This window comes from Callionymus lyra, chromosome 4 (genome assembly GCF_982586985.1).
Source record: "Callionymus lyra chromosome 4, fCalLyr1.hap1.1, whole genome shotgun sequence".
In the NCBI taxonomy this organism is placed as follows: Eukaryota; Metazoa; Chordata; class Actinopteri; order Syngnathiformes; family Callionymidae; genus Callionymus; species Callionymus lyra.
The window spans coordinates 36832040-36844810 of NC_141821.1; the positions used below are offsets into that span (position 1 = coordinate 36832040).

Genomic DNA, 12771 nt, shown 5'->3' on the forward strand with positions numbered 1-12771 from the left:
TTACAGATTGCTTGTTTTTAGAGGAAAGAACACCCTTGAACAGACTGTAGTGGTACCTACAGACAATTACTGTGTTTAATACTTACTTATTTAAATTAGGTTGTGTATAGCTGGTGGTAAAACAGGGCTTGCCTATATAAATTCAACACAAAAGGGTTAAAAAAGATTATAATAAAATAAAATAAAAAATAAAATTATCACTGCAATCTTAGTCCATTTTAACCTTCAACGCCTGCCGTAAACTTAAGTCCATTTAATAGAAACCACTTTACTGGTTTGCTGCCATGACAACAGAGTGCCAGAGAAGAAGGGTTCATTTTACATCTCAAAACAGCTGTGACACAGAAACAATCTGAATTTTGATAGCTCCAAACATGGGCTACAAAAGTGCACTGCATGGCAATAATTGAATGCCAGTGAAAACATCTCAGCAGACACGTCTCACTCTGACAAAAAAGGAATACACATAATTGTGCAACTGCCCACCGTAATAGTTTTTTTTAATTTTCTTCACCTTTTCTGCCATTTATTCACTTTACATTGTTGCCGCTTTCTATATTGTGTGTTTTTAATAAAAGTATAAAATAAATTATTATTATTATACAATTAATAATTATTATGGACATGTCCACCATTAGAAATGGCTCTAAAAAAAATGAACCGATCTTTACTCTGCAAGGTCTGGAAAAGCGCTATATAATGAAATTACTTACTTACTAATTCATTCAGATGGCTAGAGTCTCATTTTGTCAGTAAAGCAAAAACATGATGCTTTTTCAATTAAATAGTAAAAGCCTTTTGACCTCTTGAGACTCGGTCTTTGTCTTTTTAGCAACATGATGTCTTGGGTTTCCTTTAAAGCGCATTACTCATTAGCCACATTTAGGGGCACTCCCTTGTTGTGATATAACCACATGACCATCAAAATAACACTGGCAACTAGCAACATGCAAGAGCATTATTACTCCATAATAAACAAAGATTGTATATCAGAAGGTCAACAAAGCGACATCTTAGAACTCGAGTTTAAAGATGAGAAGAATAAAGATTTAATGTGTTTTACTTTCACATATGACACTTGGAACATTTACCTAAAAAACATTAATTTAGTTTATTCATTCCTTTGAAAAAGAATGTCATGATGTTCATTTTTCACAGCAAAAAGCAAGCATTTCATGGCGTTTAAGGACTTAAGTAATATATTTTCTGGTGTTTGCCACATGTTCTGGTCTGAGTGCATCATCTTTCAATATGTATCTGCATTTGATGAATCAGCTCACTCCAACTTTAATTCACAGTGTAGACCAATCAGCTATTTAAACCCTGAAAAAGACCTTGAAGATCTTCACTGCCTTGAGTGTCCTTAACTCTGTGTTCCAGTACATTTACCCTCAGGCAAAGTCTACGATACATCACTTCATTTGTAGCGCTTTGTAGAGGTTTGTTCATTGAACAATACATTTGTTCCCAGCTGCAAATGACGTTTTTTTAGGAGTTCACAAGTTTCACAAGTACCCAACAATAATATCCGTACAATATGCATATTTTCTTAAATCAGGTTTAAACTCCAGTTATCCTTTTGTTTGTAAAATAACCTGAATTGTAACTTCAGTTACAACTACAGTGAACATTAAACTTTCTGTCCCCACTTGTAGCTTTGTCAAAGAGTTATAATAGTCAGATGTACTGCTCACTTTCAGCAATTTGTCTTGAGAACAACCTTTAGAGTTGATCTCCTGTTTCAAGAACATGTCTTATGTCAGGCTACCAAACAATTCTTACAATCTTACAAGTCAACAAAACAGAAACTCTTGCAACACACAGTACAAACACACAGCTACACTGAGACTTTTTCCATCCATTGTGTTGATATTTTATATAACCTGAGTATCCTTGTTTTTTTCCCCCACACATTTAAGCTGTTTCAGAAACAAGTTTATAGCATTGAAATAAATAAGGCTAAAGATAAAAGAAAAACATATTAGATTAAGCATGCAAAGATTGCAACATTGCACAGAAGTTGGTGCACCATTTGGATTTACAGGGAACCATTAACCCACAAGTGGATATTTGGCCTAACCATGTGTTACATACCTTGCTTGTAGTAGGAATCAGGGGCGTAAGAAAATATAAATATAACATTATATCGCGATATTTTCACTCCCGATACTGTATCGATATTCGAAAGCACTATATTTGCACTGATGTCAGGTAACACCAGTGAAGCAGCTGCTGCTAACAACAGAGCTAACAGCAGCAGCACCGCTGCAGTGTTGTTGTGCATGGATGTTGAGGAGAAATCCCTCCACACTACTAACTTGAGCAGATCGAAGAAAGGAGGAAGCAAAACGAAGCAGTTAACTTTGCCGTTCTGTGGAGACGAGAGAAACTTTGCTCGACCGCATAAAAGTCAACAATAAGAAACGTTCTTGTTGCATTGTTAATATAGGTTTACAGTTTTTGTTCATATTTGGAGAAGCACTTAACATTTGATTAGAGAAAGTATTTGCTAATTTCTTTGTTGTAAAAGCCAGAAAAAAGTGTTGTATCTTTAAAAGAAACAATATATTGTCATTCCTACCATATGGAACTATATCGCAATATATCACAACGTCACACATGTTTTGTGATACGCATCGTATCAACAGATTCTTGCCAATACAACTCAAGTGGGAATGTTTGTCAAGCTAAATCGTAGGCTTTTCCAACTCCATAATTAATGCAAGTAAAGGGAGATTTTGAAGTATGGACACGGTGTCCCATTTTGACCAACATTTTATGTTGACTAACTTCCTGTCTGAACCTACAGCTCTATTCTTACATTGAAGAATTACAAACAGAAGAGCCATGTTTTTGAGGTAAAGAGAGCTTTTCTGAACGCTTCAGAAACAATGCGGCACACCTGGTGGGAACACTGCCATTGACCAGAGGGGCAACGATCATCGGCAAAGCTTCCATAATCAGTTTGTATTTCATTGTATTGCAATACAAAGTTTGAATTGAAGAGTGCTGGTGGACAACAGTGGGTTTCACACATCCAGTCATAATATAATATATATATATATATATATATATATATATATATATATATATGTTCTCCATAGAGGCTGTGCAATCTAGTTTTAGTATTATGAAATAGAAGTCTTTCATGGTAGCTGTGGATTACTGGCATCATTAGGATTAACATTCCTGGATGCCTGGTAAAAAAAAACATAACATTTCAACTAACAATAACATTACTGACTAGTTCAGTAGGCTTTTAATATCTTCACAAGGTAGTTATCACAGTCGCTGAATCTCACACTATAGCCTGGAGAAAACAGCTATGGCGTAGATCTGCTTTAAGGTGAAACGACAAGAAAACCTGGCTTTGTAACACGTTCACCTGCTGTCCACTCCAATGACATAGAGGTCATTGCACTCTCAAAGGAATCAATACAATGAGATTATTAAGCTTGACATGGCACACTGGTTGTAAAGGTCCATCCAAGATCACGAAGGACAGAAGACAATACATGGATACGTCTGCTGCTCAAAGAAGAGTGAGGAGGAGGTGATGGATGTGTCTGAGATGTGAACAAACATGTGCTTCCCATACAGACAAGCAAGCACTTACATCAGCACTTCTGATGCATTTTCTGTCCTACAAACTGTTGAAATCATGATGGTTTCTCAAGAGGTTGACAAGGCCGACTTCAATTTTCCAACTAGTTTATTTGCAATTGTAACTTACATCTGTGTAGCCATTGAGACAATCTGTCTGCACCAACTCACAAAAAAGTAATAATGTGTGAAATTATTTCAGTTTCTGTATGCGGAATTTTAACATGATTTAACGTGTATCCATTCAATTTGCTCAATGAACCTGCAACTGAAACATAGATGGTAATTTATAATGATAAACCAAAAATATATTTTTGTAAAGATTATTTCATTAAACATTTGAACCAATATACAATAGCCAATTTACAATTTACATTTTTTTATACTGATCAGACAAATAAAATAAGGACAAAATAAAGTTATAAAGCAAATTTGTTGTAAGATGACAAAATAGTATTCAATGGATATTTATAAATGCTGAAATTGTATTTTCCAGTACATGTAGAGAGTACAGACAGAATCGTTCAGAGTTGAGATAGACGAGGAAATCAGGACTCTTCCATCTATATCTAATTGTAAATATGACGGCACATTACAGCTTTCAGGTTAACTTGCGAGTCAGCTGGATTTTACAGAAAGACACTGTCTGACTCTGCATCTGATTCATTCACTCAGTGAAGAAGCTCAGTGTTTCTGACAAATCAGCATTCCTGTCGCGGAACTATCAGAAGCAGCTGGAGGCGGCAGCTGCAGGCATGCTGGACACGTGACCAGAACGCTATATATTCACCGACGACAGAGTCATCTTTTTGTGCAGTTTATCATAGAGTTTCGGAGTTTAGGGTCCATCCACTATGACAAGTTAGCTATAAATTGCAAATAAACTATATGGGAATTTAGAGATAGGTGTTGGCTTATTTCAAATTACCCTGATTTGTCCGCTTAAATAAGCTATCAAACCACAGTACCCACTACATTTTACAACATGCATTACATTCACATAAACATTCTTCATTCTTGCTCATCCAAAGATCTCCTGACATGATCTTAAATTTCAAGAAAAGTCTGATCTTTCTGTGTCCTTCCTCTTTCAATCAACCTGAATCCACAAGATTTTGTCTTCATGAAATACTATTTTCTGAAAATGACAAGATTTCACCCGTTTTGTAGAAAGCATGTTTTATTGCGCTTTAGAAAAGGGAAAAAGCCACTCTTTTATGCCGTCTGATTACAGTGTTTTTATAAATTTTACATGCTCATTTGCATTTCACAAGGCCTGACCTTTAAAAATTATCATTTCTTTATTATGCCATTAAATAAACAGTCATTTATTAGTGACCCATTGAAATCTTACTGAAGACTCACACTATACAAAAGAGAATTCCCTTGTGTTGTCTCTGGCTCAGGTTAGCTTCCAGGAATACATATTCAAGGGCCAAGGGTCTTTCACCAGATGAAGTCAATAATGTTCTTCAATATAAACAATTTTATAATTTCAATCAATAAAGTTTTACCTTACCTTACCTTATAACTCACTATCTTGAAAAACAATTCTGCCAATGTTCTTGCTTGCATGTGGTAATATTTACCTTTATTCTAGGAATAGTGATCAATCGATAAAGGTAACTGGCCAAAATAAACAATGACTTTAAAGTGTGTCCTTTGAACTAATGTGCTGGAGCTCCAAGTTCTAGTTCTAATGACCAAGAGATATGCAGGTTGTTCCAACATGATTTGTAAAGACAAAGAAAATCGGTGTTCATCTAATAGGAACCAAGAATGGAAACATTAAAATGGATCCCTTCAGAATATTATACTTAATACACGGTTTCTAATAAACATGTATAAATTGACAAATGTAAATGTGTAGATCAGTTTTGCGGTTGGGGTATTTTATTGCCATTTCTTGTGCTGACACACAAGCAAAGGCCCTGTGGGGAACGATGGATCAGCACTGACAGAACATCTACTCACAGTCCAGGTGTTTCTTCTTGGGTCCACTGACTTCATGCGTGGTGGCTTTGCAGACCGCTTTGCTGATGGCAGAGCCGGTCATGCTGTGCTGCGCGGCTGCGATCCGATCCGTGATAGACTGGCCCGACATCTCTGCGTGTTCGATCGGTGAGCAATAATCACAATCGATCTGTCAACAGTACTCGAAGTGACTTCAAAGTCAAGCGGTGGGAGCTCCTCCTGTCCAGGTGCGGGAAAACAACCAAAAACCGGGGACTTCCGCAAAGTCAAAATCCGGATATTAACCGATGTACTGTGTCTTGTGAGTTCTCAACTATCTACCTATCTATTAGCACAACTAACCCGGGCTAGTGTGTGTTAGCTAATGTTTCCGCTGCAGTTCTCGAACCAGGAAAGAGTCCCGCTGTGGAATTTGTAAACACTGGAAATTACTTTCTGGCCGCAAATAAACATAGCTCGCTGGCAGGCTGGTAAGTCGCCCCGAGGGTTTGTTCGGTGGGGAGTCAGACCTATAGCTGGAGAGAAGGAACGATCCGGGATAAATCTCAGCAACAATCTGGAACAGATCAAGAGTTCCTCCTCCACGTCAACTTGTTAGCTCAGCTGCTATCACAAACCCTCCCCCGGGCACAAAAAGTCACCCAAAATCAAGCAGCGCATTGTTTTCGATTTTTTTACGATGACGATAAAAATAGTCCCAGTGGAAACATACAAATGTATGTTAGCCGAAAAAAGCTAGCGGGGTTAGCCGACCTGTCAGACCGAGCGAGAGCGAGCGAGTCCCGGGTAAGATTTACACTGAAGAGCCGGTAAGTTTCAAAATATGACAGTTCCCGTATGTGTGAGATTGAACCGACGAGGTTCTCAGGCTCGGTCCCGGGTGTAGTCCAGCTGCCGCCTCCACATTATCAGCGTGGTTTGAAGTGGCGACAGTCCCGTGTTGCCTGCCTGTCTGGAGCGTCTCCGCAGCGGGTGAGTCTCAGACTGGCTGCTGCTGCTCCGCCGGACAAAATGGCAGCGTAAAAAAATCAGCTGATCTCACAACCGAGCTGCCTTCAGGGGACGATCTCAGACTCGGAATTTACACTTCCAGTACGAAACGAGGATTTTTCAACATTTCTAGAATTTTAGCATAAGACTTTTTGTTTAAAAACCGACCTCACGAGGAACACAGCCCAGTTAACATATAACATTACACTCAATTGTCTAGATTATTTTAGCAGACAATAATTTAACGTTCCAGAAATCGAAGACACTCGAGTTTACAGACATCATCGACATGCATAAACGTTATAGACTTTATTTTACAAAACTGTAAAAACAGAAATATTTTTTATATTTTACGAAAAAAAAGACGGTCCAAGTACAAATACCAACAATGAGAAATTCGTGTTTGTTATATCCTTTAAGGAGTAAACAAGGGTTTTATTGGACATCTAATGGATGTACTGTGTATATACATTTTATGTGACTTGTTGCTGTGGATCAGTTACTACTGCAATTAAATGACAATTTAGATTAGAAAAGGAACTTGAACAACTATTACTGTATATATATACATTTTACTACTATATATGGAACTATTAATTCATTTATTTTTTCGAAAAGTATTGGTCATTAAAATAAGTACAGGTACACATTCTCCTTTAGCAATACCAGCAAGAACTAAATCTCTTATTTTCCCATAAAGGTCTGGATGGATTATTATCAAAGTACAGATAGAAATGTATCCCTAAGTTAAACATTAGCCTTTGCTAATTCCAGGACAAACTCTGTGGGAGCTCAAGGTAAAATGAAATGTGAAAGATGTTGTGATGCTGTGATCGGTGCTGCCTAAGATCAAAGTGTGCTCACCAAAACATGGGGGATGATGATTATCTGTTGTTTAATTGTATAATACTTCTTGCAAAAGACGTCGGAGAATTCATTCTTTATGAATATGAATAACTGTTCATATCACACGCTATCGTATCAGATTCGTGATTATTTCCATCTATCCATGCCAAACAATTACATTTTTATTTGTTTAAATCTCATATCTGTCCCAAGAGTCATGTTTTGAGTGAGTCATGAACGCACCGATGATCTATTCCACACAACAAGGGCATGTTGAATTTAAGGTGCACACTTTGAATGACAAAAAAATGTACAACACAAACTGTATCCACATTTACATCAACTGGAATCAGAAATGTGTATTAAATCACAGCATCGTATCTTATTGATTTTTGATCTGTGAATCCACACCCTGCTGCAGATGCACATTTAAGGTGGTCTTAAATAATTCCTCAGACAACGTGTCCTTGTTTGACTCCAGTCTATATGGAACACGGTGTGCTTCAAGTCTGTGGGAACTGTTCATTCTGCACAGGGCTCCACCTACGGGCATCACTCTGAATCCAAGAGATGAATAAATCAAACAGTCGACTGCATTACACTCCAAGGATGTGTAATAAGATGCTGGGAGTCTTCCTCACATTGATTATAGATCTGTGCGTGTACGCTGCTGTCATGATGCAACATCACCCATGTGATCCTCTGTGATGTGCACCAGCCTCTGCAACAAAGAAACTGGATGTGAGACACACAATTCTCAATTACCCCACAACTGTGGAGCTTTTCTCTTTGTCAGTTTGCATCAAACGGTAGTGTGAGGTATTTCTTATGTGGGTGAGGAATACTGCATCCTGACCTCAGCAGCATTCCAGACAACCTTCAATAACCTCCCATCCCCTTTTTTTTTCGTCCAGACAGGAGGGAAACGTCTGTCCTGAGTGACTGATGCGAGTGAACTGTCACAAGCTAGTGATGGGAAATGTGTTTACTCACAGGAGTGCCGAGAATTTACCACTATTTCAAATTATTCTAGAAAACTGTCTGCATCTTTGCTACAAAATATGAAGTGTACGATCTGAATTCATGTCAGGGAGTCAATTACATTTGAACTAGAGCAACAGGGAAGGCTGGAATATATACTGTATGTTAAGAAATAAGGACTTATTCACTGCAAAATGCGTTTATAATCTATAGATTTTCATTTTTTCAAGGTTGGTTCTTGGTTGATTGTATATTAATTCATTGTATATACATTTTCAAGTTTCTCAATAAAATTAAACAGTTTGTCATTATATTATAAAATGTTATAATTTTTATTTAAAAAGTGAATATTCGGCTAAAATAATGCAAAACAAAAACTGTGGGAGGAAGACACTTTTTCTTACTAAATTAATTTTTTACAAAATGTTTTTTTGAGGTGCAACACATGAAAAGGTGACTTTATAACGAAATTAAATTGCTTGTTAAAATAATTGTATTTAATTGACACATAATAGGGAAAGGAAAATAAAAGTAAGTTTATAAATAATTTAAATAGTCTGTGAAGCCAAGTTTTAAACTTTTAACAACATGCTGTCCAGCCAGAACCACCTGCTCTAACATCAATATTTTCTGTTGTCTATAAAATTTCCTTTTATTCAGAAATGATTCCTTTTTGTTGTTGTTTGAAGATGCCAGAGCATGACTGTTAATGAAAATTGTCCACAAATTAAAAAAAAGATCAATATATAATGTCTTTATCAAATTCAGGGGAGGAAGTTTGACATTTTTTTCTCTTTGTATTGAAAAAACAACTAGCAACAAATCACAAGACACATATATTAGTTTCCTGTTTCATACTTTTTTAGTCTTTCCATTCTCATTATTTAACCTGTGCTTTTCAGCAAAGCAGCCCTATTTCTTCGGATATAAACAACAAAAATAAATACTATAGTGTTTTTCTTTCAATGATTTTCCCTATAGTTTGCAGGTTTATTTTTGGAGTAAACTTGACTGAATTGAGCGTCACATGCAAATGTTACTTGAGATAAAATATGATTTGTTTTTAAAAGAAAACCCATTTCATACAGAAATAATCAATAAAAGAGAATTTGTGTAAATTAGTTTTCTCTCTGCGGCCCAGTAACAAATATCTCAAAGGCTGGTATTAGTTCACGCAGCAGGGATTGGAGACCACTGAACTAGTAACATTTTTACCTGAGATATGTTAGTCGAGTATGATGTGAGTTTACTAAAGTTATTTAGGTACAAATAATGTTAGTGCCTCAAATTGTAACGTGGTTATGCCAGCATTTTTGCTGGAATCTAATAGGACTGACACTCCTCCTGTAAATCTGTTGCTGGTTTCATCTCAAGACACTCATTCTTCACCTAAAGCAGTTACATTTCCAAAGAGGTCCCATTATGTACTTTGACTGATGTAACTGGCCGTCAATCCAAAAGATAGAAGGAATGAAGACAGACAGCAGTGGTTCTGGACCGCACAGAAATAAAAAATAATTGATATAATTCATGTCTGAAAGGTGTTTTGAGAAAAAAACTAGATTTTCTGTAACATTAGCCTGTGAATCTCTTACACCAAGACAATTGTTTCAGTAAAGTTTACGAAAAGAATGATCCCCAAAACTAGTTTAGATTAGTCAAAAACAAACTCTACATGAGACCATCTTGTTGCAGAGAAACCAGTCCTGCTGATTCAGCGTTTTGATGCTATGCATTTGCTATGCACTTAACCTTTGTTTGTTTTTTGCCGACCATGCTGTTGAATTTTTATTGTTTTCATCTGAAGGTTGGTTTAAGAATATAATGTCAACATCAAACTGGTCTGCAGTACAAAAAAGCGTTGGGGACCCCCTGCCTTAAATGGTGGGGAAACATAAAAAAAAAGAAAAAAAAGATTCAGGCATTATGAACATTACAAAATTCACATGCTTAGGCATTTTAATTAACTATAAATGATGAAAGGAAATTTTATAAAGATTTTTTTTAATGAAAAAAAAAAAAAAACATGTTATTACGAAAAGGAAATACATTTATTTCAATTAACATTGAAAAACAAGACAAGAAAAAAATGAAGTTCTTAAATAGAAATCTATAACAAGTTACAATAAGTGTTGATCTGGTAATTAAAAATAACAAAAGTTATTAAGAACTTGTTAGTTAGCACATAATCAGTTTAGTGACCTCAGAAGGGTCACATTTTCCATAGAGAGAGTGACTCTCATCTTGTCATTTCCCTAAACCAACAGTGGAATGGGAATGCACTTTCTTACTTGCTTAAGTGGTCAGTGGGATTAGTTTCATCGAGAGAAGCTCCAGCTCAACTTCAATTTCCTTAAATTTCAGTGGGTTTATAAAACATGTTTAAGCCTACAGCCAAACAGCAGCTCCAGCTTTTGGAACGGATAATTGGTTGAAGCATGTGCTGGTGTACACTTGTCAGTACCTTGAACCCAAACCAGAAAACCTTCAATGAAAAGTGGCCAATTGTAATTACCTTCTTATTCTTGAAAAACGCAGCTGGTGGGATACAAGTCAGAAGGAAGTTCTCCATCGAGTCAAGTGGCCTCCAAACGCGGACTCTGCTGCACTCTGCAGGCTCAATACGAGCACTCCTTATTTCCATGGCAACGGTGCAGACGTCGGGGAGTCCCTGCATCCCCTGGCAACTGGCTGATGGATCTTGACGTTGTTGTCAATCATCAGCAGAGCCGTTCAATCGCCAGAGGCATCTCACGAGCAGAAAAGCTTGAAGGGAGGTAGAAGTAAGTCGTCTTTCACTTCACAAGCCACACAAGCAGAGGGAGGGGTGAAGGTGCACGTCATGTCGTGAGGAGTCCAGAGAAAACCTGAAAGGAGAGAAAATAACATCCATGCTAATGACGCATGTATGACACATTCTTACATGACATGCTACTTCCTGACGAACAATCTCACACTGGGTGATGTGCATTCATGAGGATCTTGTGCTGGGAGTGTTGTGAGAGGCCATCAAGCAAAGATTAAGGAGCAAAAATAAACTCAAATAATAAAATCAAGCTTAATACGCTAAAATTATCATTTGATTGGATGGTATATAGTACTTGTTTAAAAAACATCTGAAAAGGTCCTACTCCCCATGGGGGGTTTTTGTACTTGTAAAATGAAGACATCACTTCACATAAAAGTGCAAACTGTATTCAGGATGAAACCCCTTTTCTTTTAAAAAACAAAATATCTCTTTTACCTTTGACCACCAGTTTGTTGGCAAAAGACTTGACAAGTGGCCGCTTTGATGTAGTGTTCGTCTTTTAGCCTGTTCTTAAATGCATGTGTTAAATCCTCACAAAGTCAAACCTCTGTATGGCACTGACACCTTTGGACCACGGCTCTCAAACTGGCCTTGCAAGAGTCACCAGAGGTCAGTTCTTGTTGAGACATGGACGCAGGAAGGAGCATCTTTTAGCTACGTCTATATAAACTATATATTTATATATTATTAATGTTCTGTTGATTATTATTGTCTGAAAGGTTTTTCCTTTTGGAAAAAAAGTTACTCTTGACATTCAGTCCAGTTTTCTCTAAAGATATGCCTGAAAAAGAGTTAGACATCTGGTTATCTCGCCGATTCAGCGTAATGTTTGGATTTATAGAGATATAAATGATCACAGTTGATGTGTGATCAAATTAATCTGCACTCGAAAACCTGATTTAAATATAATAAGACTTGTTTTTAATGAGATACAATTAATAATAAAAGAATGTTGTTTTTTAATTATCTGATAACCTGAGGCAACATCTTATCTCAGTTGTAACACATGTTTAATTAAAAAAAATGTTTACTGACATAACTGAATAATACAGTATTATTTTATTCTTCTTTTTTTTTAGAGTTAAACCCACACAAGCACAAGGACAACATAGAAGCGACACACAGAAGAGAACCATCAACCTTGGTGTTGTAATTAATTTCTCATATTAATGGGATTAGATTATTATATTAATAAGTTAATTCAAATTGTTGAATGAAATAAATAAACATTATTTTTAAATCTCTTTTTCATTTCAGATTTTTTCACGGTCTTTTGTGGAGGCATGCTTTGAATGTTCTGTATTCCAACATGTTTCATCTCAGACTCAAGAAATCATCTTTTAGAGACTAAAATTCCTCCAATTGTGTCTGTCCAACCAGAGTGATGAATCATTTACTCAACATTCTTAAAATGAGGGAAAATAAGTCCAATCCATGAGTTGTTTCTTCACGTGAGACAGTACATAGTGTTCTGTTCAGAGGTGATTATATTTAATCTGAATACTAATGGAAAGTGTGTAAGAATGTCAATGAATGTTCCCCACAGTCCCAAATGACAATCATGGTCT

General features: G+C 36.6%; 1 protein-coding gene across 3 annotated transcripts in view; it reads right to left on the reverse strand.

Annotated features, from left to right (window-relative positions):
- The window catches only part of LOC148082833 (phosphatidylinositol-binding clathrin assembly protein), a 65479-nt gene extending 58906 nt beyond the window's left edge, over positions 1-6573 (reverse strand). For all 3 annotated transcript variants that reach the window (XM_087790097.1, XM_087790096.1, XM_087790095.1), the window contains exon 1: positions 5578-6573. In XM_087790097.1, the coding sequence (XP_087646223.1) occupies positions 5578-5707 (130 nt within the window). In that variant the 5' untranslated portion in view covers positions 5708-6573. The remainder of the gene's footprint in view (positions 1-5577) is intronic.
- Between the last annotated feature and the right edge of the window lie 6198 nt (positions 6574-12771).